Source organism: Chelonus insularis, unplaced genomic scaffold, assembly GCF_013357705.1.
Source record: "Chelonus insularis isolate UGA/USDA-ARS -01 unplaced genomic scaffold, ASM1335770v1 contig_72_pilon, whole genome shotgun sequence".
Lineage (NCBI taxonomy): Eukaryota > Metazoa > Arthropoda > Insecta > Hymenoptera > Braconidae > Chelonus > Chelonus insularis.
In genome coordinates, this window is record NW_023276729.1 from 620138 (window position 1) to 645954 (window position 25817).

The 25817-nt window shown below is 32.8% G+C and overlaps 1 protein-coding gene across 1 annotated transcript in view; it reads right to left on the minus strand.

Annotated features, from left to right (window-relative positions):
* inaD (inactivation no afterpotential D) overlaps positions 1-25817 on the minus strand; it is a 649339-nt gene that overhangs the window by 470182 nt on the left and 153340 nt on the right. The window contains exon 3 of the mRNA XM_035090055.1: positions 2158-2341. Within this exon, the coding sequence (XP_034945946.1) occupies positions 2158-2341 (184 nt within the window). The remainder of the gene's footprint in view (positions 1-2157; positions 2342-25817) is intronic.

Genomic DNA, 25817 nt, shown 5'->3' on the forward strand with positions numbered 1-25817 from the left:
AATGACATTTTTAAAAAAGACTACGTGACGTAGGAAGACCGTTAGCTTTCCAAAAAAGGGAAAGACCAAGTGAAGGGACTTGTGCGCGCCTGAATCAAAGGTCTTCTAAATATGTCCCATTCGACTAAATAAATACCTAAAGTTTAATGCATCAGTTAGTTGTTGAAAAAGTCAGATCGAGATCAGATCGTTGTGGAACATCTCTTGAAATTGTAAGTCTTGTTTTGTCTTGAACATTGTATTGATAATATTTCAAATTTTTGTATGCAGTTTATTTGATTGTCAAATTATTTCTTAATCGATATTCTAATTAATTCGCGAGTAAAAGTGAATATTGCACTGACTGAAGCGTCAACTAAAGACCAATTAATTGTAATTTATCTTGACCAGAAAAAAGAAATCATCTGTTGGTAACGTTTAAATTGCTCTTATAATTTTTCAATAATTTTCATTCAATCAATTTTGACTTGAGTCAAAATTGACTTTTGATTTTGAAAAAGAGAAACATAAAGTCTCTTAGGTTAGGCATATAGTTCACATATTGACATCTTTAACGAGGAAAAATATATAACATATGAAGTCGATGGATTAAAAAATTTTTTTTTTACATCGATTCGTCAGACGGTGTAGAATATAAATATGTATTATTAAAAAAAGTCATAGACACACTGGAGTAATATTGCAAGAAATACTGACAAGAATTGTTAAAAGTTAACGTTTTCTATGAATGCTTGAATCTCTGTGACACAAATCAATAAAAATGTTTTTTTAACGGCATGTGAAAGAGAAATTGAAGTAGTTTCTAGTATTTTTTTTGAGGTTTAGCTGTGTTGAATGGAACATTCTTATTGAGAGAACAGAAATTGGATACTCGTCAAATAAAAAAAAGTGTAGAACATGAAAAATGAAATATCTTTAGAAAAGAACGATTCATTACAAAGTTTGAAAATACACTGAAAAATACGTATATACATGTGGAAAAAGAATAATTATACAAAATTTAAATTAGATAATAGAAGAGCGCATTCCATGCGAATTTTAACCACATGATTCTTATACATTAGATTGCCACACGTTAAACATTTGTAACATGGTCACCGATCTAAATTGGATTGACAATGGCCACAACGCTTATATTTTAACATTTTATTCTCAGCCATTAAATCGAGAGTGTTCTAACCCTCGGGGAAATCTTTTCCACTTAAAAAACATATATAATTCTCGACTGTAATCTCTATGACGCATCGTACAATTTGTATTCATTGAATTATAAATAATGAATGAATTTACGTTTGCCTGATCTAATATACCATAAAAATAGCGCATTGGCCGTCTACGTGTTCTTCGAGTAGTTGAAAAATGGTGATATGTTTAATCAAAACTGTCCATACCTCCTTTGATATTATTGTAAAAATCTACAATTTCGTGTTTTCCAGTTTCCGAATCTATTTTTGCAGTATTATGGTATAAAGATAGTAATAGAACGATCTCTTTACCCCAAGAATCAGATGAAACAAGAATTTCATCATTATTATACGCAAAACGAACCTTCTCCTTGTTAGATAGAACTTTGAAAGCTGATAGAATTTCCGGTTTATTTCTGTGTAATTTTTCTGTTATTGTTAAATTGTAATCTCGTAACGGTTTATCACATGAAAGCATGAAAGTGAACCACCCATCACAAGTAATATTCCATTATTATTAAGTATTGCACCTCAATATGGTATCTCATGGCCTCTTAAAATCCAAATTTTTTCGTAGGATTATCTAATCCTTCTTGACTGAACCATTTTATTGCATTCAGTTGAGGTTAATCTGATACTGAAATATTTCCTCACAAAGAAAGTAAGGCTTAATAAATTTGAAACTAGAAATTCCTCACAAAAATCTATCGTGCATTAGTGCCGAAATTTTATCAAAAAGTCATGTCACTAATTGAAATTAATACGTAAAAAAAATTCAGTCCGAATCAGAGGATTTACACTTATCAGAAGAGTACTTCCGTCATCTACATATTAATTGATTTATTGTTAATAATTTCAAAAAAGTAGAATAGGACTATTGTTTTTGAATGACGTCGCTGTAATCAACAAATTTCATAACTTGGAAATACTGGATATCGGATTCAGATCTATAGCATAGTTAATTGATAATTACCTCCATTCCTGCCTTTGTATATACATTTCCTTCCAAATAGCGTTCATCCTCACTTTCTGAACTTTCTTCTGACTTTGGTGCTCTAGTCACATGTATATTCTTCGGTTCGGTATTATTTGACAAATTTGAATGAAGCTGCACTGGATTAGCCTGATAATTTGTACCATTGATGTAGGTTGCTGAACTGAAAAAAAATTCAGTGTCAATTATACTTCTATATTTAATTTGATAGAAAATTCCAGAAGTTATTGTGTAAAAATTCAAAATGTGTATATATCTGGTCTGGGTGCAACCCGAGACGTTGTTATGTCTAAATCCTTAGTACAGAGTTACAAAAATATGAAAATCGTTCAATTAGAAAAAAATTCTATTTATTGTAAAAGTCGGCTAATTAGCTGCTTTTAGTGGATCGTTTTTGAGAGTGTACTGACCAACTACCGTAGGAATTTGTATTCACTGATTATCTGCAGCATTTCGCATTTCAAGATGATTGTCAAATCGAGTTGTCTGTTCTTGAGCACTGTTTAATAATGCCTGGGAGTCGTTCTGACAAATACTATTTTCAATAATTGATAGTTACAAAACTAATACAAGGTCGCTAAAAAGTTGGGGAAAAAACATAAAAAAAAAAGATTTTCTTTTTTTATGTACTGAAACAGAAGTAGCCCGATATATCGAGCTTAAGAAGTCAGAATATGATTAAAATTATTTGGACGTAAATTTTGTGACATGACCAGAACAGTCTGCGAATTCGTGGCACAATTTTGAACGTCAACGAGCTTCCCGCAAGGGCCACCAGAGATTTCTGAGCACTCCACTGATGCCACCTATACAATTTACAGAGTGCGCATATAATATACTGCGAACATCAGTACAAGAGAAGGGAAAAGTGCAGCCGCAAAAAGTGACTAGATAGTAAAATTTTAGTACGCTGAAGGAAATAGAGTCTTAACATCTGGGCTATTATCGTCTACATTGAACCAGAACAAAGAAACATTTTAGAGTGTTCTGATTCCGATCAGCTGGTGAAAAAAGATGGGAAAAAGGTTACAGGTGGACGGTAATCAGGAATTAAGTTGACTATATCTTGTAGGATGGTTGGATGCTAGAACAGTCGGCACTGTTGAACGGATGTAAGTGAATCGACTGAGAGTACTTGTTAAGTTTGTTGTTATAGTTAATAACAACAAACGATTTCTTAATCACTAAATTCACAGTAACGAGTAAGATAACAAAGAGAGTCGTCCTAATAATAGTCTAGTATGAGTTTACTGAAAAACTGAATCTTTGAATTGTCGGTGAACAGTCTTAAGTTCACTGAGTATGTGTTCCAAAACATAACCCAGTATACTGGCCAGTGCTCATGACGTCATGAATCGACGCCATACTGTTGATTCGTTCCGAAATATACTGGCCAGTGCATTGACGTTATAAATTGACGCCATATTGATAATAGTATTTGTGCTCATTTACAACAATTTTGCTCCAAAAGTGATTGAAGTTTCTATATCATAAAATTCCGACTATCATCTATTTCCTAAGGATGGAGATGTCAGCAGTTGTGACAATATGTCGTGTTGTTGTTGAAACGCAATTTGACTCATCTGATAGTGATTCTGATGATGATGAGATGCTGCTATTTACGCACAAATTCTTATGGGTCTTTGGATGATGGCCACACCAGATTCTTTCTTATAGGTAAACAAAAAAACTTAATTTATGTGTATGAAATATATTATTACACAACAATATTGATTGTTCGTACTTACAGATCTGTTTGCGAGCGTTTTAATATTGGTAAAGCAACTAGTTGGAGAACCGTTTGGAGATTTGTAGGAGCTTTATATAAGTATTTGCCAACTTTCATTAAGTGGCCTAGTAATTAAGAAGCTCTGGTAACTTCAACCTATGTTCAAAGAAGATTCGGATTGCCAGGAGTAATAGGGGCAGTTGATGGAACCCATGTAGCTATTGCGGCACCACATATAAATGCACACAATTGTATTAATAGGAAAGGAAGGCATTCTATACAGACTCAAGTAATTATCAATGAATTTTTTTATCAGTTTGCATGTGGGTACACATAAGTAATAATTTGTCATATAAAAATATAAAAATTACGTTTGATTAGGTTGTTTGCGACCACACCTTGAAATTTATCCACGTTTATGCCGGCGAAGTAAGATCTGTTCACGATTCAAGAGTTTTTAGACGTTCGGGATTACAGGATTTGTGTACTCCTGCTAATTTTCCACAAGACAGTCATTTGCTAGGTGATCAAGCGTATATATTGCAACCGTGTGTAATGGTGCCTTACAAAAATAATCGTCACTTGGATAATGCTGAACTCCATTATAATAGAGTTCATTCATCGGCACGCATGATGGTTGAGCGATCAATTGGATTATTGGAAGGACGATTTCGAAGTCTGTTGGATTAACTGCCTTTCAGACGAACCGATTTAATACCATACTACATTGTTGCATGCTGCATTTTGCATAATATTTGCATTTTGCAGAATGATTTGATTGACATTCCAATAATCGTTAACAACAACTTTGGAAATCCACGCCATGTACCTCAAGTAATAAACAATGCCTTGCGGATAAGAGGTGTCGACAAGAGAAATCGAATAAAAGATGACATTGATGTATAATAAAGTTTCTAATTTAGCAATTAATACTTGAGAAAATTCCTTATTGATGATACATCAGCATCAACTTATATCAACCATCGTCTACTGGGTCACGGAGTTAACAATAAAAATTGGTTTTCGTGCCAAAAAGATTGTAATTGTAAAAAAAAAAAATAACAAATGTAAAAAATTTTTACTTTTCGCTAAGACAAGAAATGTCCAAAAATATTCAAACAAATATGATAAAGGTACATAAATATCAATATGCATTTAATATTATTATTACAAACTGTACTTGCAGAATTATTGTACATGTTTAATTGCACTTATTATTTGTAAATATTTATGTCATAAACCATAAGTTAAATAAATATTGCACTACCTTAGAAATTTTCTATTTTTAAATTTTGTATAAAGTAACAATATTTATCATCAAAATTTCCAGAATTTTGGTATCATCATACTGACAACCTCGATGACCTTAAATTAAGTCCAAGTAATTGATGCACCACCGGATTTATTTAGTGAGTTTATGATTGTTCATTTGAGTGGACATGATTATTTCTTTACTTATTCAATACTTAATATTTATATTATGTTTGATTGATAACAATTATTTACATAAAAATCGTGGCTTGGAGCTTGATTGTTATAAACTAATAAAAGTTAAAGAAAAAAATAACTGTTTAAAATATTTAAATGAAATAAAAATGACATATATTTATAGAAAATCGAACTTTATTAAAGTAAAAATTTCAACTTGATCAGATTGATAAAGTTGAAATTTGGAATACTGATAACAATTACCTAGTATTGAACAGTTTTTCATATCAATAACATAACTTATTTCTACCTAAAAAAAAACTAGATCTTATTAAAACTTAGCTTTATCCAAATATAAGTAGATCTGATTTGGGTAATCTACGCAGATCTGATCATACTCCACAATCAAATCAAACCAGATTTGTGCAAATCTAATTAAATCTGTGCAGATTAGCCAGATCACGTATAATTAGATCAGAATAAGGCTAAGATCTTATAAGATCTGATTAAATCTGCTTTTTTCCAGGTATTCATTTAACTTTGGTGATTAAAAACCTTCAAAGAATAAGAGGAGTGATTTCTTTCATTATAAAGCCTAACAAGTATCACGCTCTAGTTTGGCCTTCTTCGCAGCTGCAATTATATAGAAGCTTTGTGCCACTGACTCCATACAGTCATTGAAACGATCCAACCTGTTCATCTTCTCCTTATGTTTTAGAATATCAGACTGTTGTTTGACATGTCTGTCCACTTTCATTTCTTCGAACAATGTTTGTAAAGGTTTTGCTTTCTTGGGTCGTGGTTCAACAACTGGGACGTCTACTTCAATGAAAAAAAAAACTTAATTTGATTACCAATTTGAAATGTACACTATGAACTACCTAGGTTCGCTGGGACACTACTTCCGGCAACAGATAGCGGCTTCACCCAGTTTTCTATGTGAAATAACTCATGCAAAGCCTGTCGACGAACAATGTAAGATTAAATCAAATTTATGCAATAAGGCAAAAGACAGTGTGTCAATCATTTACCTCAAAATAAGTCCAAGTAATTGATGCACCACCGGATTTATTTTTTAAATCTAGCTTTTCACGATAAATTCTTTTTAAACTGTCGATTTTCGAAGAACATTTCGAGAAAGGCACAGTTTTACCTTTTTTCTCTAATAAAATAGAAAGTGGAGACACATCGTTGTGAAGCAGCTGAAACATCTGGTTTTCGCACCAGTAAATGAATGCCTCCTTTTCGGTAGCAGTCAATCAAGAGAAAGGTTTCATCCTCTTTCCAATTATATGCGGTAGCTAAAATTAGTACAATTCAGTTATAAAATCGCTACAGAAATCAGATAATTACATTTAAAACTATGATTTAATGATGATTGAACTACGAACATTAGTCTTTAACTTAAAAACAATAATAGTTTACTCACACTCTTGATCATTTTGGTGGTTGTCTAGTTTGTTTTTGTGGCATGATATATCAAGAGGCTCGTCTTCAATTGCTGAATTATCAATTCTGTAAGGTTGATCACCTTGATGGTTGATTGGTACATTTTCATCATTACATAATTCACCGACACAATTATCTTCAACTTGGATATCTTCCATTCCAACAGCACGACCTGTTTATAATAATAATAAGAAGTTGATAAATTTATTTTGTAATCAATGTAAATATCTTGTAAATAGTTAGTTAGTCAGTTACATATTGTGTACAGTAATTAATATAAATATTATGTAAATTGTAAATATTTTATGTATATTGTAAATTGTAATATTTTGTAAATATTATGTAAATTGTGAATAATAATTGTAACATATATGTATTTTGTAAAAATTTACCTGCTTCTAAGTGTTCTACAAGTAAAATTCCACCGTGATCCGGGTCTGTAAAATATTGGAATTAAAACCATTACATTTTAGGTTAGTCAATAAAGTACAATCAAAAACATACCTGTGCTTGCTTTTTCATATTCTTCTAGAGATACAGTTAATGTGTAAGATTTTTTATTTGCTTCATCCACCAAAAATAATTGATGACATCGTTGGGATGTCATTATTGCAAATATTATAAATAATAAAAAAAGAATTTCTCAAAGTCTGATGCACACACGCCCGTTTAATATACTACTAATACGTCACACTTGTCTCACCAGTACAATATGGTGGCAAACCAGTACAATATGGCGTCGGATTCATGACGTCATATGCACTGGCCAGCATACTGGGTTATGTTTCGAAACACATACTGAGATTTCTGATAAAGAGTACACTGATATGTCACGTATAGAGTTTACTGATGAGTTGACTGATAATTAGAAGATCACTGTAAAGTTGTAAGGTTCCCAGGACTGGTCCTCAGACCAGGAGTAGTCTGAATTTCTGCGAAAAGTTATCCGATAATGCCCAGACGTCATCCCGAAGTACATCGAGTACGAACTATAGAATACTGGCAGTAACGGAGGATCACTAACGACTGCTGAACTGAACAGAACCATTTCATCGGAAAAATCTATATCCTAGTAGCTTCTAGGTCCTTAAAAAGGGATATCTTTATCTAGGAATTAATTAGACTAGTTCAATTGGCGTAGATGAGTTAGCTGAAAAGACATTTAGTGCTCTAATTAATCGATGGGAAGAAAAATGTCAGGCCTTCGGCAGAACACTGCCGACCAAGTCAGAACGTACAGATATATTTGATTGTTATTACGGTTGCTGTAACAGAGTAAAGAAAGCGGAAAACATCCAATCTATATAGTACAGAGAATAGAGAATAATTATGTGTTATAAAAAAAGCTAATTTGCATCATTGTAAATTGATCGTAAGTTATAAAACTTTTTTACTTAAAGAAACTCCTGTTAAATTGATGTTACAAGAGAATTCAGTCCAGTTATTTGTAAGAAATAGTTTAGACAAGGTTTTGAGCATTTTCAACAATTGATTCAAATGAACCCTGAGCACAACATTCTTTCCGTTGAGCTAGAGCAAGAACAGTTGCATAATTTACGAGATACAGGTTCACAAAACAGCAAGGTTCGGATGTTGTGACGTAGAAGACTACCTGGCGATCGAGCGAGTATTCTTGAGATACTTCGAGGATAAATGGCGTCACAGATTTGGACTTTAAGTCAGTTGAAGAGAATTATTTTCAGATCATACAGTAGCTTGAAATATAGCTAGTTTCCTTGATCTTAAATCTACAGTCAGAGCAGCTGAGTTTCCAGGGTTCAAGTCATCAAGAAAGCGGCCAATATATAGTAAGCCCAATACATAGTAAGCTTAGGATTTTCGAGCTCTGGGAGTCTCTATAATTTTCCAATAATTTTCATTCAATCAATTTTTTTATAATTTTTTTACATAAATCACACATTTTTATTTTATCTATCGAAGATCCTTTCATCTCTGACTATTGGTCGAAAGGCTAAGACTAAAAAGAGAAACTTAAAGTCTCTTAGGTTAGGCATATAGTTTCCATATTGACACCTTTAAAGAGCAAAAATATATTACACTCTCATCATCGTACAATTATTGTCCATCATGTAGCCAGCCGGCCTCATACGAATTGTTCTCTTCTAATGAGACCCTTAAGGGCGACATTTTCGTTGCGATCAATTTCAACGCTATTGAGTTCATGTCGAATTTCTTCAAATAAATAGCATACAGCTATATTTCCGAATTTTGATGTATCTGCAATGGCCTGATCATTGAGCTTGGCATATTTTTTAGTTATATGAAGAGAACTTTTACTTGGAAGCAAACATAAATCTTGATATTGGACTGAGATGCGTATTTCGTCGTTGTTGTTGAATGTGGCAGAAGCGTATAGCTAATAAGCATGTATTTCATGATATGAAATAGACTTATCAAATATTACACCTCTATTGATAGCTAAGACTCCTTCTTCTGCAGCCATAGCAGTAGATATGCAAAACAGCACACTTTCACTTGATTTGTTTGCGTAGTTTCAGGCCTAAGCTTTTCAGGAATGAATAGTTCTGATGACTTAATTGTCTGGGTGTTTGTCGTTGGCTGACGATATTTTGTCTCGAAAACCCAGTTTTATAGCTCCGTCCAACGATTAGCTTATAGATAATTTCCATTATCTTATAGATTTTACATGTAATCGTATTGTTATTGTTTCTCCTCGGAAATCGACTGATTCTCCGTCTTGATTCAATTGCATGTGGTGATTGGCAGATAAATGACATATATATTTATTTTTCAAATCTATACATCAACTAAAGTATAAATTTTTAGAAAAATTTTTTGAACCTATTGAAGAAATGGGATATTTTTCTTTGAATGAACATAACGAAGTTGTAAAACCTTATCAAGCAAAACTTAATTCAATAATGATCTTTGATGATGTGTAATATTTACTGAAAAGTGGAGAAGGTTTGCCTCGATATATGACTTAGCTCTTTATGTATTTTTCAAACATTTCGAAGGTCATTGAACGAATGTGACTGATTAGTGGGGATGTTCTAGCAGTTTAGGGTGTTTGAAACTACATAGAACTACGTCAGTCCGTTAGGAATATTTTTAGAGAGCAGTTGAGTTTTCATGTGTTTTTTAATTCCTCTAATGCATTACACATTCTTCGATTATTTGTCACAAATTACATCTTTTTTTCGTTTTTAACGGAGTGTTAATCTACATATTTGGAAATAAATAGTTTGCGAGTAAAGAAAAAAATACTCTCTTCCGTGTTTACTCTCCAGTTGTAGTGTATAAAAATTGGAAACAGTAAACTACTATCATAGTTTCGTTTTTTAATTTAAACTACAGTCAAAGCCCGATGAAGTCAACCCCGTTGTAAGCAACATTTCATTCTAGTCAACTAAATGCTTTCATTACAGTCAACTTCCCCATCTCCTGCCAAAAACATTTTTAACCAATGAGAATCCGTAAATACGGGGCTGAATTTAAATTTCTTTTCCTTCTGTATGTGGGAGGTCATACATTACCAGAGATGAGAGACGTAAATAGAAGTTTATTTCTTATGGGACAATGTGGCCGGAAATTTTGATACGTGTTGTTGCTGTCAGATGGCAGAATGGTCGAGATTCAGAGACGTTTCTGAGCGTAGGGTGGAGCTCAGGTTCTGTCATGTAGTGGTGGGAGACGAACGGTTTCCTAGCATCGTTCTCTGAGAAAATTTCTCTTTCATGTTAACAGGAGAGAGAAAAATAAAAAAACGAAGAAGTTGATAAATTTGTTTCAAATTTTTTTTAAATGAAACGAAAAATTAAGACGAAGACAATGATGAGGTTGCGGAGTTTCAATTATCGAAAAGTAATCGAGCACGCGCCAAACGTTGACCACTTAACCCGTGGGTTTTTCGACGTAAATAACGCTATTGTAAAAAGGTAGACCCGCATCAGTCATAAAATCGGATTACCGACATAAAAAAGTACCACTTGTTCGTCTTCAGATATAAAAATGTTAAAACTAGACTCGTAGTCCAGTCAAATGAAGGAAATGGGATAATTTAGGTTTGCTGCGGCCAAAGTGATGATTTATAGATGACTAGATCGAAAATTTTGCAAGGAACACGATGGTGTCGGTCAAAAATGTTTGGCACGCATAGGGGGAGGGGGAGTAAATCGTGAAAAACCGCCCCCCATCACAAATTTCTCGATTTCTATCATAGATATGAAAAAATGTTGAAAATAAAAGTTATTAAGAATTTAATTTTAATAAAATAAGTACTGAACACTTTTTTTCATATCTATAATAGATAAAAAGTTATTCGCAACTGAAGCTTCACTATTGACGAAAGCTCCAGTCGCGTCTAAGAAAATTAATAAAAAATACTTAACGCTACAAATATCACTTTGTGGCGATTTATTTCAAAAAATGAGATATTAAAGTACATTTTCAGAAAAATTTTTTTTTTAAATTAAGTTTTTCATTATTTTTATTAACAATGAATTATTTAAATCGTTCTCATATTGGTTAAAATGCACCGATCAGCCCGATTTTGGGCTCAAAATGTGCAGAATTAAAAATTAAACAATTCATCTATGCAAAATTTTGCTCTTTTTTTTACCTGTTAAAAGTTATACAGGTTTTAATATTTGGGCCCCCAAGCGCGTTTTTCCTCTTCTGGCGCCGTCGGGTGCGACAGAGAGCAATACATATCTCTCTGCTTCACTTGCACTCACACAAAACTTCTGCGCACGCGCCGAGTAAGTGCGAGTGAAATGATCACTCGAACCGTAAGTGTGACAAAGACACTATACGGTGAGGGAACAGGGGATGTTTTGGGCTCATGCTGGTTGCTTCAAAAGTCTTTCCGAGCTCGAAATTTATCAGCGCGGGAATTTTTCTAAGTTCTACGCGCTTTAAATGTTGAAGAAAATTTGTCAATTTTAGATCCAATAATCATAAATATATAGATCGATAAAGAATTGAATTTCCTGTCGATCTAGCTATACTTTTTTCCGATTTTTAAACCCAAAAAAATAATTATGTGGGAGAGAAAAAATGTATATCTCTTACACAATTCTATCAATCAATCCTTAAATGTGCATACATGTTCTTGAAATATCTGAGAACATGCATGCCAATTTTCGCACGTTCGTGATGACCGGAACATGTTTGTACTTTTTAGATTGATTGATAAAATTGTGTAAGAGATATTAATTTTTTCTTTCTCAGAAAATTCATTTTTTGCCCTTTATTTCTCTTTAAAAAATTTTCTCAGATGCGGGTCTACCTTTTTCAAGTTGGCTCTTTCTGCCGCGAAGCATTTTTTTTATGCATGCGCATCTTTGAAGGGGAGTAGGCGTGACTGTGCCAAGAACACTATCGCCACCTGGTTTTAGGGTACAGAAGCTTACATATACAGTATCGCCGTCTGGCGGATGGGCCGATAACTTTGCGGTTTGAGGTGATCTGGGGTGATCTCCAAATGCAACACGGCATTGTGATTCTATTTACGTCTCTCTTCTCTGACATTACACATACTATCTATCTATATTTAACTCTTTGCGCATGTTAATGCGCAGAGAAGAGCATCTAATAGACAGAGATAGATGTATTTGTAATGAGAGTGGGGTTAAAAAGCATTGGAGAAGAATGGTGACTACATTGAAAATGACAAGATTTCTTGGGTTGACTACATCGAGCTTTGACTGTATTCTTAAGTGTAATCAAAATAATTCGTGCAACCTGTGAAGAGAATACTCATTAAATATCCACTTTGATAAACAACAAAAATTAGGCAGGTGTAAATTAATGTTAACTGCCCGTAAAAAACTTATTATGAAGTTTTATGATGTCGTTTTACCACAACAACACTGATAGTGACATTGGTCATCATAGAAAATGCTATCAGAATTTTACTGCTGTTAGACGTAAGTATTTAACTAAAGAAAATCCTGTCACAGCGACTTCAACGGATTGCCCTTCGTCACCGGAGCCATCAACTCCTAATACATTTCAAGAAAGAACACGATGGAATGGATCAAGGAGAGAAGAGCATTCAAGAAAATGAACTTCTCGAGATCGATAATAAAGAGCAATCGAATGCAGAATGTTTCTTCTGTGGAAAAAAATTAAAACAGCATTGTCGTAAGGAACAAAAAATTTATAAAACACGAAGAAAAACTTCGGATACCCGTATCAGGATATACAGCAACCTTGATGATACAGAACAAATGTGGCAACGTCTTGAAAATTTAGATTCAGGTCATAACAGCTGTAAAATGACAATCGTCAATAAATGTATGGCACTGGAAGAAAAGACTCCAGTAACTGATTAGAACAAATATCGTCGCTATCATGAATTAGTGTTTAATAAATTAATTGATTGAATTGAAGAAAACATAATAAATTCAAAAAAGAGTTACTTTTCATCCTACCTTCACTCCCCTTAAATGACATCGGTAAAAACAATAGTTGCAGGAGACTCAATGAATATGAAGGTAAATATACGCCTCATCAATTACAGAAAAAAGTATCCAAAAAATTTAAAAATAATCAACGTCCCTAATAGAATTGTTATAATGCCAATAGACACTAAAATTTCTCATTTGTTATTCTATGAACTACTGCAAAAAGCAGCATTACTTTTAAGAAAAACTGTTCTGAAAATAAATAAAAAAAAGCTTTTCAATTGAAGCTTTTCGATTTTTGCTCTACCTAATTCGGTGGTACAAATCGTAGACGACACAACAGTACCACTTGTCAGCGAATCGTTAAATCTATCGTGAAGACATCATTTGTAATGTGTTCAATGGTACAATTAAAACATTGAAACATTATACATTGAGCTTATCATTGAAAATTTTAACGAGCAACAGGAAAATAATCGATATAATAAATCGTTATGGACATTGCTGTAGCTATCACACTACCAAAGAATGAGAAACAGAGGCTACTTTTTCTTCATCAAATGTATTCACTTTATGTCCATCAGCTATGACATCAAAACTGTTAATGGGAAAAATATCCTCCACGATACTGTAGGTGCAATTTATGAAAATGTATGTACAAATTCCAATGATGAAGAGGAATCTGAAGAAGTACATAAGGAAGAGCCTAAGGAAGAATCTCAGAAAGGCCAAGGAGTTTCTTCTCATTCAGAACATACAATTAATCGACATTTTGGCATCGAGCCTCATTTCAAAAAACTACAAATGATTGATTTATTGTTACTAAGTAATGATATTCACCGTTTATCAGCGACTGAACTTGTCACAAAAAATATTCGTAATGGTGATTTAATTTAGATGCTATGCCATGCATTTAAGGCGTCGAACCAATTGGTCACTTACGGATGAACCTGTCGTTTTTGAATCATTGAAGCGAGCCATTTTAGCCATTGCTAAAATAGCTATGCACAGAAAAAGTGAAGAATGACCCCGATTTGATCATATTTTTATCCATCTAGATGGGTTTCATGTAATAATGGCATATTTAGAAATGATTGGTAAATTTATTACCGATTGTGGCTTAATAACGATCATGAAAGAAAGTGAGATGTTGGCAAGTGGATAAATCTCAGGATTTACTGAAGGCAAACACTTCAATCGATGTATACGTCTTCATCTAATAATGGCTTTAGGACTGAAGTTTTTACATTTTAGATCTTTTTTTAGACAATACAGAAATAGAAATTAATCAAATTAATCTATCATTATTTGTATTTGAGTAGAAGTATTCGTGTAGGAGATTTTCAATTACATAAATGAGTATTACCAAACATAACTAACCTTTTCTTTATTTGTGATCAACAAAATTACGCTAAATGGTTAGTAAAATATTATGAAAATCTCTTAAGAGTTAAGAAAGACTACGCTGAATCGTTTAAAAATGAATTTATCGGATTCAAACAGACAACTAAGCCTCTTTCTACAAAACCAATCGATTTGACGTTAGAACAAACTGTCAATGCGAATGTCACTAAACGATTAACAGGAATTTTACATTTCACCAACTTAATATCAACTCGACAGAGATGGGCAAAGAGTCATGATATTAGAACTAGGATCATCAGCCACACTTATAATTCAAAACAGCTTCAAAAATTCATATATTCTTTCTTAAAGTATATAAATCCGTTTAGTTCAGACTTATCAAAAGATTTTCTTTTCAATATCTGAAAAAGGTATCGATTACGATGCGTCAAGGTCTGTAAATGTAGTGCGTATTGATGGATTCTTTTAATTGCGCACAATGAAGGATCACATCAAATGCAACACATGGCAACACCATTTGAAGGTGCAAGAATTGATATAATTTTTGATAAATACTTCGAACCGTCAATAAAAAATTATGGAAGACAATTAAGAGGAAATGATGTCCGAAATTATACAATAGTAGGACTCGATCAAGAAAGACCCGTTGATGTTGCGAATAAATTGGAGAACAGTAAATTTGAAGAAGCAATAGTGAATTCTTTCTTCAAACACTGGGTAACAAGTGAAATAGCTTTATTTATAAATAATTAAATTATTCATCTGAATTATCATGAATGTCATCTTTCTGAAAATATTAGTGATAAATTATGCTAACTATACATCCTGAATTATGCTGCAGAAATCATGGAGAAGCCAACAACAAAATTATTTACCATGTCTGTCAAATAGAAGATGAAGCAAATATTCTCATTCGATGTTCTGATACAGATATTTTAGTAATCATGCTTGGCAGGATGCATCATTTGCGGGATCGACATCAAAAGATTTGGATAAACATCAGTACAAGAAACAATCAACGCTATGTCAATGTTTCAAAAATTTATAATAGAATTAGTCCACATATTTCTAAGAGTCTACCAGCGTATCACGCTTTTACAGGATGTGGTTACAATCTTATATTTTATAGGAAAGGTAAAGTTCATCCACTAAAACTGTTAATGAAATCTAAAATTTATCAAGAAGCATTCACTATCTTGGATAATATAGATCATAATTTCATGAATAACGATATTTTTTCAACATTGGAAAAGTTTGTTTGCCAAATGTATAAAATAAAACATTGCGATGATACGAACAATGAAAGATTTAAATTATTTATGAAAAATTTCACAGCTGAAGATATTAATGATCCATTCGAAAACAAAATCGTACAATTTGATGGGAATCATTGACCACCCCGAAAGGCTGAACTTAACTAGCATGTATTGAGAACGGAACACATTGCCAGCATATGGAACAGTGCACATCTTTAAACACCTACTGTACTTTGACCAGATAGGTGGTCATTAAATAATGATCAATATAAGTTTGAATGGTTTGAGCGAGATAAACTACCACCACCAGTATCTGATGCCATTACAAACGATAACATTGTAATTGAAGCAAATGATGTTGATATTGATGGTCATTATTTTAACTAACACATTTTTTCCTATTTGTAATGAAATACTAATAATTTTTATATATATTTACAGATAAAAACATATGAGAGTCTCATATCGATTCAAACGAGGATTCGTTTGTTTATTGAAAATATCAACAATGATGATGATGAAGAGGAATACAGTGACGAAGATAGATAAAAAGTGATAATTATTCATATTGTACATAAATAAACAATCAATGGAAGATGGATTTTATGAGGAAGAATTAACTCGAGCTCAATATCCTGACGTATATTCAATGGAAAAAAAATATTACAAAAACGTGGCAATCGAGTCTACCTAAAGCCTGAAAAACATAATCGAAGCGACAATTTTTACAGGTTAGTATGCAAGCGAAAATGTATTCATCTCAAGAATACCTTTGATTCCGTCAGACTATCAGTTTGAATTTAAAAGTTTGCAGTTTCTGGTCAGAGTTTATTTTGCTGTGACTATCAATAAATCTCAAGGACAAAGTTTAAAAGTAGATGTAGTGTATTTAGAAAGTGACTGTTTTTTTTATTGTCAATTTTACGTGGCATGATCTAGAGTAAGTTCACCTGAAAATTCAATTTTTTTTCAACCAGAAAAAAGAACCAAGAATGTTGCATATAAAGAAGTTTTAAATATGTGAGAAAATTACTGTATAAATTTCTATAAATCCAATTATAAATATTGTTCGTCATACATAAATCAAATATTATCGGATCACATGTAAAAATTATGAATAATAAATTATTATGTGAATAAAAAAAAAATGATTTATTTATATAAATTGCCATACACAAAAAATGCAGGAAATGAAGATATATCGAAATTGATTTGGATAGAAAACAAACGATTTTGATAAGAATGAAATGTTTGTGATGTATTTATAGAAAAATGCATTAATCATGTGATAATGGCAATTTCTTCATGGTTTGGGCCTACTGTCCATGTAAAAGAATTCATTCCAGAGGAATTCCGGAAAAGTTACAAATTTTGTTCCACCGGTAAGACTGAGCAGAATTGATTCAGAAACTTTTAGAGAAGATTTTTTTTTCTATCAATATTTAAGTTTTTCGAATTGGACAATTCCAAGTTGCATACATCGAAAAGGTGGTTGATACTCCTACTGCTTTTTGCTTTTGCATTTAAAAAGTGCAACTTGCAATTTGTAGAGCTTGCTTTCCTTAAAGGTGTCAATTTTTCAGCCATCACAAAAACTATTTCTGAATGTTTGATGACAAACTAAAATTATGTTTTATTTAATACAACACTTTTATTGATATTGCTAATTTATTTACGTTCAAAATATATAGCATAATCCAGATAAAAGAAAAACACTTAGAGAATGTGAAACATTTCAAAAAATTCATTTCCTTGTCAAAATATCAATGAAAATGATAACCAGATAGAAAAACAAATAAAAAAAAACATTGTTCACAAAAAGAAAACAGCAGCAAAAAAAAATGACTTCATTGATAGTCATCGTTTGCAAAAAAAAAATAATAATTTGAAATTTCAATGTCCTTCAAATCACTAATTATAGAATAGTTTGCATTACTATGCTTTTACTTCTGAATTTTTCTGTTAAATATTGAAAATAACAAAGATCTACGCTGCTAACTTGAGAAGAACAATATAATTTTATTAGTTAACCATTTTTTTCAGTTTCTTGATTCTGCATAAAAAATAGCTAGACCGATTTTGCTGATAACCCAATTAGTTTTGAGTTGCCTAATTATGTGATATGACAGCCATCTATGGCTCCAACAATTCCCGGAAATCGATTTTGAGATCGTTCTAAAAACGCCTGAAAATGTAAATGAATGAAATTTTCGCATTATTTATTAGTATAATAGTGCATTAGTAGATTTTTTATTATAAACATATCTAAAAAAATTCAATAATAATATCAACTTGTTCAATTTCTCGTAGTGCACCTTCATTTGGCCATGTTACAAAATCTGATAGTAAATCTGAAACAAAATTGAAACAATCTCTTCAAAACAAGTGTGAGCTTTGCTTTTTCCTAGTCCAAACCTATCGGCAATGGATCGATAACTGTCTGGTGTAGCTAAAACCCAAATAGTTAACAATACTTTTTTCCGCAGTGGAATACCTGAGTTATTTTCTGAGTCGTTATCAGAGTTATTCTCTGGATTGTTCTGTGGGTTATTGTCAGGGTTTGCATTGAGGACGGCAATACGAGCTTCAACTATATTGACTAACTCCTAATAATAGAAAAATTAAAATACTTGGTATTTTACATGAGTTACACTGAGCTTGAATATTACGTGATACGTAAAATAAATTTATTACCTCAAATACGTTTCGATGCATCCGAAAATGCCGATAAAATTGTTGATCAGTGTATGCTGGAATAACTTTTTCATAAAAATTTTGGATACAAGCATTTGGATCACCTCTGGGTTGAATGTAAACATCGTGATTTCGATCTTCTTCCATGATGACCGCATCATTTATGTTATTAAAAATATTATTATCTAAAAAAAGATTATTTAAATAAATTAACTGAGAATTTGTTGAAATTTTCATAAACTACATGTGAAATAATAAAAATAGCAAATACCTGCATTTATCGAAGTATTAATAATGGGAGCAGCGATATCATCACAAAAAATATCTTCTACCTCTTCTTCATAATTCACTACATTATTTAATATATTATTCATAATTGGTATAATTTTTTATTATAAGCACTTTACACACATATATTTAAGTTAGTTTAAGTTTCCCGGTTGAAGCTAACTTAGCGTCCTAGAAGAAAATAGCTATTTTAGCAGTTGACAGCGCTTACCACTTAGCGATCGCCATTTTGCTTACGAGCACTTCCTAGCGCTTTTTTCTGCCAAACAAACCCTTTCATTCTCTGCTAAGAAGCTGTGATTCATGCAAGAGTTGAAAGGGCCATGTGTCGAAAAATTATTGACTTATTTTATTTTATTTAGAAACGTTAACGTTTGACTCAGTCGGTCGACTGCATCATATTTTCCTTACCTTTATCTTCTTTTCACTTTGGTTATGCTCTCATTCTCTGTTACTTATTGAAGTACGACGAAATATATATCATAAATAATCAATTGAAATATTTCATTTACTGTGTAAGTAAATAAAGGTTATACATTTTATTTCATGTATTTGAATGAGTGTTTTTTTTTATTTTTCCAAATAAATACAATTAATTCTCAACGTTCTCGTATGATCTAATAGGATATAATGTTTGTAACATTTACGATGCAATAAAATATCTCTATCGAGTTGTAAATGTTCCGGTAATTTATCCTAAATATCGTTGATGTATTCTGGAACAATCTTTAGAAAAAATATTTTGGAAGACAAGCAAATATCTTCACTTGACTTTTTTGTTATAGTTTTCAATAAACAATACAATTTAAATGACTTTTTATATGGGTTTTTTTTCATAAAAATTCACCATGTACTATTCTTTTATAATTTTTACATTCTTTTCTGCACATTAATTATTTTCTCCATTATACACAATCTTTTAGATGATTCATATTCAGAGCATGAAACGAAGGACATTCAAACTCATCCAAATTGATTACAACTTCTGAGCTGTCAATTAAACTTTCTAATCATTTCTTCCTTTTATCTCCTTTCACGAAAATACAGTTTCGATCTTTTACAAGTACACAAAAATATATATTGTAAAATATTTCTATGTCACCATCTAATGACTATTGGACTAACGACAGTTTGTTAGTTAACGACGATTGCTTGACGATTAGAATGTTCATAGCAACGAGGGGAGAGTTCCTTTATCTCCGGTTTTTGACTGAGACTTGAGTCAATCGTACGTCTTCTCTTTAATTTACTAATAGCTGTCAATCTTTAATAAACTTTTTCATTACTTATTAATTTCTGTAGTTATTATTTACATGAATTTTACATTGGTGTCAGAAGTAGTTCGTTTCGCGTGCCGTGAATATTCTTCTTAGGTGAATTTTGAAATAATCATGCCAAAGAGCCCAAGTCGTAGGCAAACTCGAGCCGGAAGAAGTACTCAGTTTGCCGTTTGTATTGAAGAGAGTATCAATAGAGGATTTCTAGGATCAGAGATAAGGAACTTAATTACTACTATTAATAATAATAATGATAATGATAATAATGATAATTTAGGAATTCATAATTTAGAAAATAGTTCTAATAATTTGGTTGAATCGGTCTCAACATCGTCAGTTGATAATAGTTCGTTAGCTTTCGTGATTATTTTAGATTAAATCTATAGATTTGATTCAATTTTTCTTTAAAGCGAAGGAAATGGCCTGAAGTTTTAGTTATTTTTAAGGTCTTTTTGCATCTGAAATGTATTAAAAGATGTTGTGTTCCGAATACAGAAAAAGTGTGAATGGTCGTTTTTGAGTGATGGAATGATTATACTCGCTTCGTATGATGATAATGTATCATTGTTGACTCTTTCTGGATTCCTAATTTCTGCTGAATTCAGGATTTTTGTAACTTCCAGTCTGAGAACGTTGACTCTCATTGATCATTTAATTGTTGATTTAAATCCACAATGTCTGTCCTGGAGCGTTTTCATGTAGTTACTTCGGGATATACACGGTTGGAGTTATTGTACCGGAATCCTTTTCTTCATTTATCGGCCAAAGTGAAGCAAAGTGAGGTATTAGATGTCCATGGTATCCTATTATTTTTGTTCGGATAGTATGCGTAATTGTGAGCCCGATTTTTGATAATTTAGTTTGTACAGTGAGCAAAAGCTATTGAACTTACTTTTGGAAATTTCTTGCGCAAGGTGTAATTGGATTTGTTGTTTTAATAGTATTGAATCATTTCTTCGAAAGTCGGATTTTATTTTAAAAAAGGATGCGAAGTCAGAATTTATTTTGAGAATTGACTTCATGAAGTGAGACCATTCAACCTAATTATCAATTGAACATCGAATTTACGATAAAATAATGAAATTTTAAAATAACTTTGATTCTGTAAGGAACTTTTATTTTGTTTAGTTCCATGACCTTTAGTTCTCGGCATTTTCTACTCTTTGGATTCTTATAGCTTTTTTCAGTAGTTCCTCCTGATAAAAGAAGAGAGGAAAGGAAATTGAAGATGAATTTAAAGTTTCAATTTCTAATTTGACTGACGGACGATTAGTTTTTAAAGAATCTTTTATCGTATAAAATCACGTTATAAGTTTAATTTGAGATTTTTAGTTTGAGATTTTATGTCGAACTTTATTCAATTTCAGCCCAATCCAATATTTCATTCAACTAATAGGAATTGCCGAATTGTCAAATAATCTCTAGCAAACTTTTCTAACTCCATCTGGAGAAAGTGGCAACCATCCAGCAACCCCAAACAAAGAAATTGATAACGTGGAAAAATCCATAATCGAAATTTTCGGTGAAGATGAGGTTCTAGAATTGACCCGAACCGAACGTAAAATAGTGGCAGACTAGAGTCCAATGAATCATAAAGAATGGACTCTGTTCTACACTATGTATAGAAAAAACCTCGCAGTGGAAAAATATAAAAACGATTTACTGAAAATCGCTGGTTTCGAAGAGTTCTCGGCAAATGTCCAAAAAGTCTTCCACAACAGAGAAGCGATACTCAATGACACTGTTTGGAAGATGGCAATGGGCGAATTTTTTAAAAGATACAAGAAAAAAATAAGACAAAAAAAAATGTAGCTCAAATTTTTTGTATCATATGATGAGAAAAAATTGTAAATAATTAAATGAGGATTTCCCTGTAAAAAAAAAAACAGGATCTACGCGCAATAACGAGCGTAGAGAGTAGAGACTAGAGACCCGAACTTAGTTTCTAGTACTTATGTAAATATGTAAATAAAGGTATTTTTCATCATTTTTTATGTCGTTTATAATGTGTAAAGTCGTGTTGGAAAATTTCGATTAGAAATATGTAAAAATGAAAAATCACATTTATAGGATGTCAACTTTGAGGGTGATTTCTATCTGTTCAAAATGATGATCCGCAGAAAAAAACATTGTTTGTATTTTTTGACAAATATTATCTGTTATAAACGACTAAGAGAAGATAATTGAAATTTTTCATTTTGTTTTTTGTTCAAATCATGATGTCACCGCACGAAGCCTTCAGCAAGACAGCAGTCGGTGACTTTTTCGATGACTTAAATCAAACAGGGGCATTAAAACAACTCGTAACTTTAAGCAGTTTGTTCGTCTCATTTGTCCATTAATAACAATATTTTGATGTATTATCGGGTATCGGTTTTGTAGACTCAAATTCGATTCACACATCTACAGGTCCAGATTTTAATGACTGATTTTAGTTTGAACAATCGATGACAATTAAAGGTGCTTTGCCGATAAATTGTTCTTCTGTAAGAAAAGGTTCTGAATCTTTGCTATAATGATTCTTGGAAATTTTTGTTCATATCAAACAATAATGCGTATGATTATGATCTATATCAAGATTCAAGTTATTATATCGATAACATTGTGAATTGAAAAAAAGTTTCACGTCCCTCAAGTTACAATGATCGAATAGACTTGAATCTTTTGTTGCATCATTTTTTCATGCTGTTTGGAATGCCAGTATAACATATCTCGGTTTCTGCAATTGTGTTGATGTTTTCACCATCCAGAAGTCTTTCGTTGTTAAGCTTGGTAAATTTCCCAGTAATATGGAGAGAACTCTCGCACGGTAATGAGCACAAATCTTGATGTTGAACAGCAATCTGGATTTCATCGTTGTTGTTGAGTAAAGCTAATGCATAAGGTTGATGGACATGTGATTCATAATGTAATATAGACTCATTAAAAACAACTTCTCTATTAAAAGAAAATGTTTCCTCTTCCACAGCCATGGTAGTACACATGCAAAAAAGCATACTTTTACGTTAACGTTTTTTGTATGCGTGGCTTCAGGCCTAAGCTCTTCAAAAACAAAATACTCTGACGACTTAGTCGTTTGAGATTTCGTCGTTGACTGACAATATTTTCGCATAGTCAGTCAGTTTTATTGTCTTCTTCCGACAATCGTTTTATAATCAGTACCCATTATTTAACAGATTCCACATGCAAACAAATTATTACTATTTCTCCACGAAAATTAACCAATTCCCCGTCTTGATCGACAATTTTTTATTGCATATAATGTATTGCTTGCACGACGATCGGCAGAAAAATATTTATGTATGCTCCTGTTGTAATATTGCACTCGATTCTCAATGCATTTATTTTCAAGATGGAAACTGGTGAGTCCGACGTCTGTGTTGATTTTGGCGAGATAAATCTTGCAGACGACCTATAGAATCATCTGGATTGAAATTTATTGTGGCGTTATCACTGTGAATTTCATCGCTGTATGAATGCGTGTTTCGTACAACGCACTCCAGGTAATGCGTATTCACGGTATGTTTATAGAATACGATATCAACCTTTTTAGGACCCCATGTCAAGTCTTCTTCGGCTATAGTTATCGCTAGTAACTACAAGGTCCACGTGAAGACTTTGTATGATTGGCTTACGACCTGTATAATAAATGGTCTGCCAAACAATATCTCTTGGATCGTCATTGTTTATCTCTGTTGAAGATTGTAATCTATTAAGGGCGGCTCTCAAAACCACTTCCGCTGCTCATGCCCATAATCAGAGGTACGTTAAAATTTTCGATCAAAACTTATGAATGGTTAGCAATAATGGAGCATGTTAAAAAAATGGTATAAATCCACGAAGAAATCATACAGAGTTTTCAAACAACTTCTGACATGAAACTTCTAATGAACAAAATAGATAAGAGTTTTGATATAGTCTTAGCACGACTTGATCAAGAGATGAATGAAATACTATGCTCGACGACGTATCAAAACGAGCGTGAGAAGTAGTACGCTTACGCCCGTATGTTAAAGCGGTAACTTGTCTTATCAACAATGAAGCTCAACCCACTACGATTCATAATTTAATTCGAACCGATTATGAAAAAGTTCTCCATGGTAGAATAGACGTATGAATAAACAGCTCATCTATTTTAAATAACCATAATAATGATCAGTCTGTCATTAATAGTGTACTAAAAAAATTCTAAACAAAGATAAAACTTCTTATAAACGTTTGAAAGATATGCCTATCGATGTTATCACTCGGGATAACACCGGTGTTGTCAGTATTGATGGCTGTAATATACCAGGCTCAGATATTATAGATCTTTCAAACGATGCTATGAGGCCTAAAAAAAAATGAATACGCAATGGGTAGAACTTAGTTTGCCCGAGTTATTCAGAGAGAATACATGCCACGCGAGTACGTAGAAAATAAAGCGTTATTTGGTACTGGAACGCTAGAAACATCTCCGCCAACGGGTTCACGACGGACACAGCGTCTTATAATACCTGATGTGATAGCTAAAGGCACGTCATCGATGTGATCACGGAGTGATTCTAAAGTAAATAAGGCCTGTTTTTCAAGTGCTGCCAGTGGTACATCACGAAAAGTTACTGGACTCTTGAAAAAGAGGTGTAAAAGAAACCGCTGGGTGAAATTCTCATTCAAATAATGGCGTCACTGAAGAAAATATATTACAACCCCGAACATTCTGTAGGCTTTGCGGGTGCTACACATCTATTAAATTATACAAAAAACATCTTCAGTGACGATGTAAAAAACTGGTTAAAAAATAAAGACACCTATACGCTACATTGTTTGACACGCCGGCATTTCTTAAGACGTACATTAGTAGTATAGAGCAACTTTGACGGACCCTACTCCTATCCCTACCATAAAGTAGGAATGAATTTACGTCAAGCGAAGCTATGCCACGGGTAGTGGGGATAGCCACGTAGCGCAGAGTGGGATTTATATTTACATAAGTAAAAATAATTATATTAATAATTATCCTTTATAACTAGAATATTTATTGTAATTAGCCTTGTTCTTAATCATAGGAAGTACTATAAGTAGTTAAATTACATGCAGTTATTTTAATAATTTTTATATTCATGTATTATTGACGCATGCGTATAACAGGGGCCTCATATTGCAATGGGAAGTCTGAAATGCATTGAAGAGCATCGAAGTCCCATTTAACGGTCAAAAATATAACGCACAACTCAACGGGTACGCTAGCAGTATGCAGGCTGTTGCACGGGCGCAAGTGGTGGGACTGATGCCATTGCTGCAAGCTGTCTGTGTGCAGTCTCTAGCGTTCCGAGCCGCCTGGCCAGGGCTGATGTACGGGTTGAGTGTTATTGCCACTCCGACTGAGAGGTTGCCACGTTCAGATGAATGCTTTTTATTAGCTAATGAGCGGCGTCTGTACGAACTGCGCACAAACGTTTTTGCACATTTATAACAGTTGTGCGCAGACTATTGTCGTATAATTTTCTCTCATAAAAGACTTATAATATTCGTTTGCAATTTTATCGTTTACAGAATATTTTCGACTGGAGCAAGAGAAAAAGTCGCTAAGTGGATAATTAATAGACATAGCATGCAAAAACATGATACAATATTGGCCGCAAAGTTGAGAATCTTCTTTTTATAAACGCTTGACAGTGTGCTGGAGGTATTTGTAATTATCTCGTAGTCGTCTAAGGTGTTCTGGAATGATTGGTGGTAATCCATATCTGTCAAAGTAGCAGCCGACTCTATCTCGATT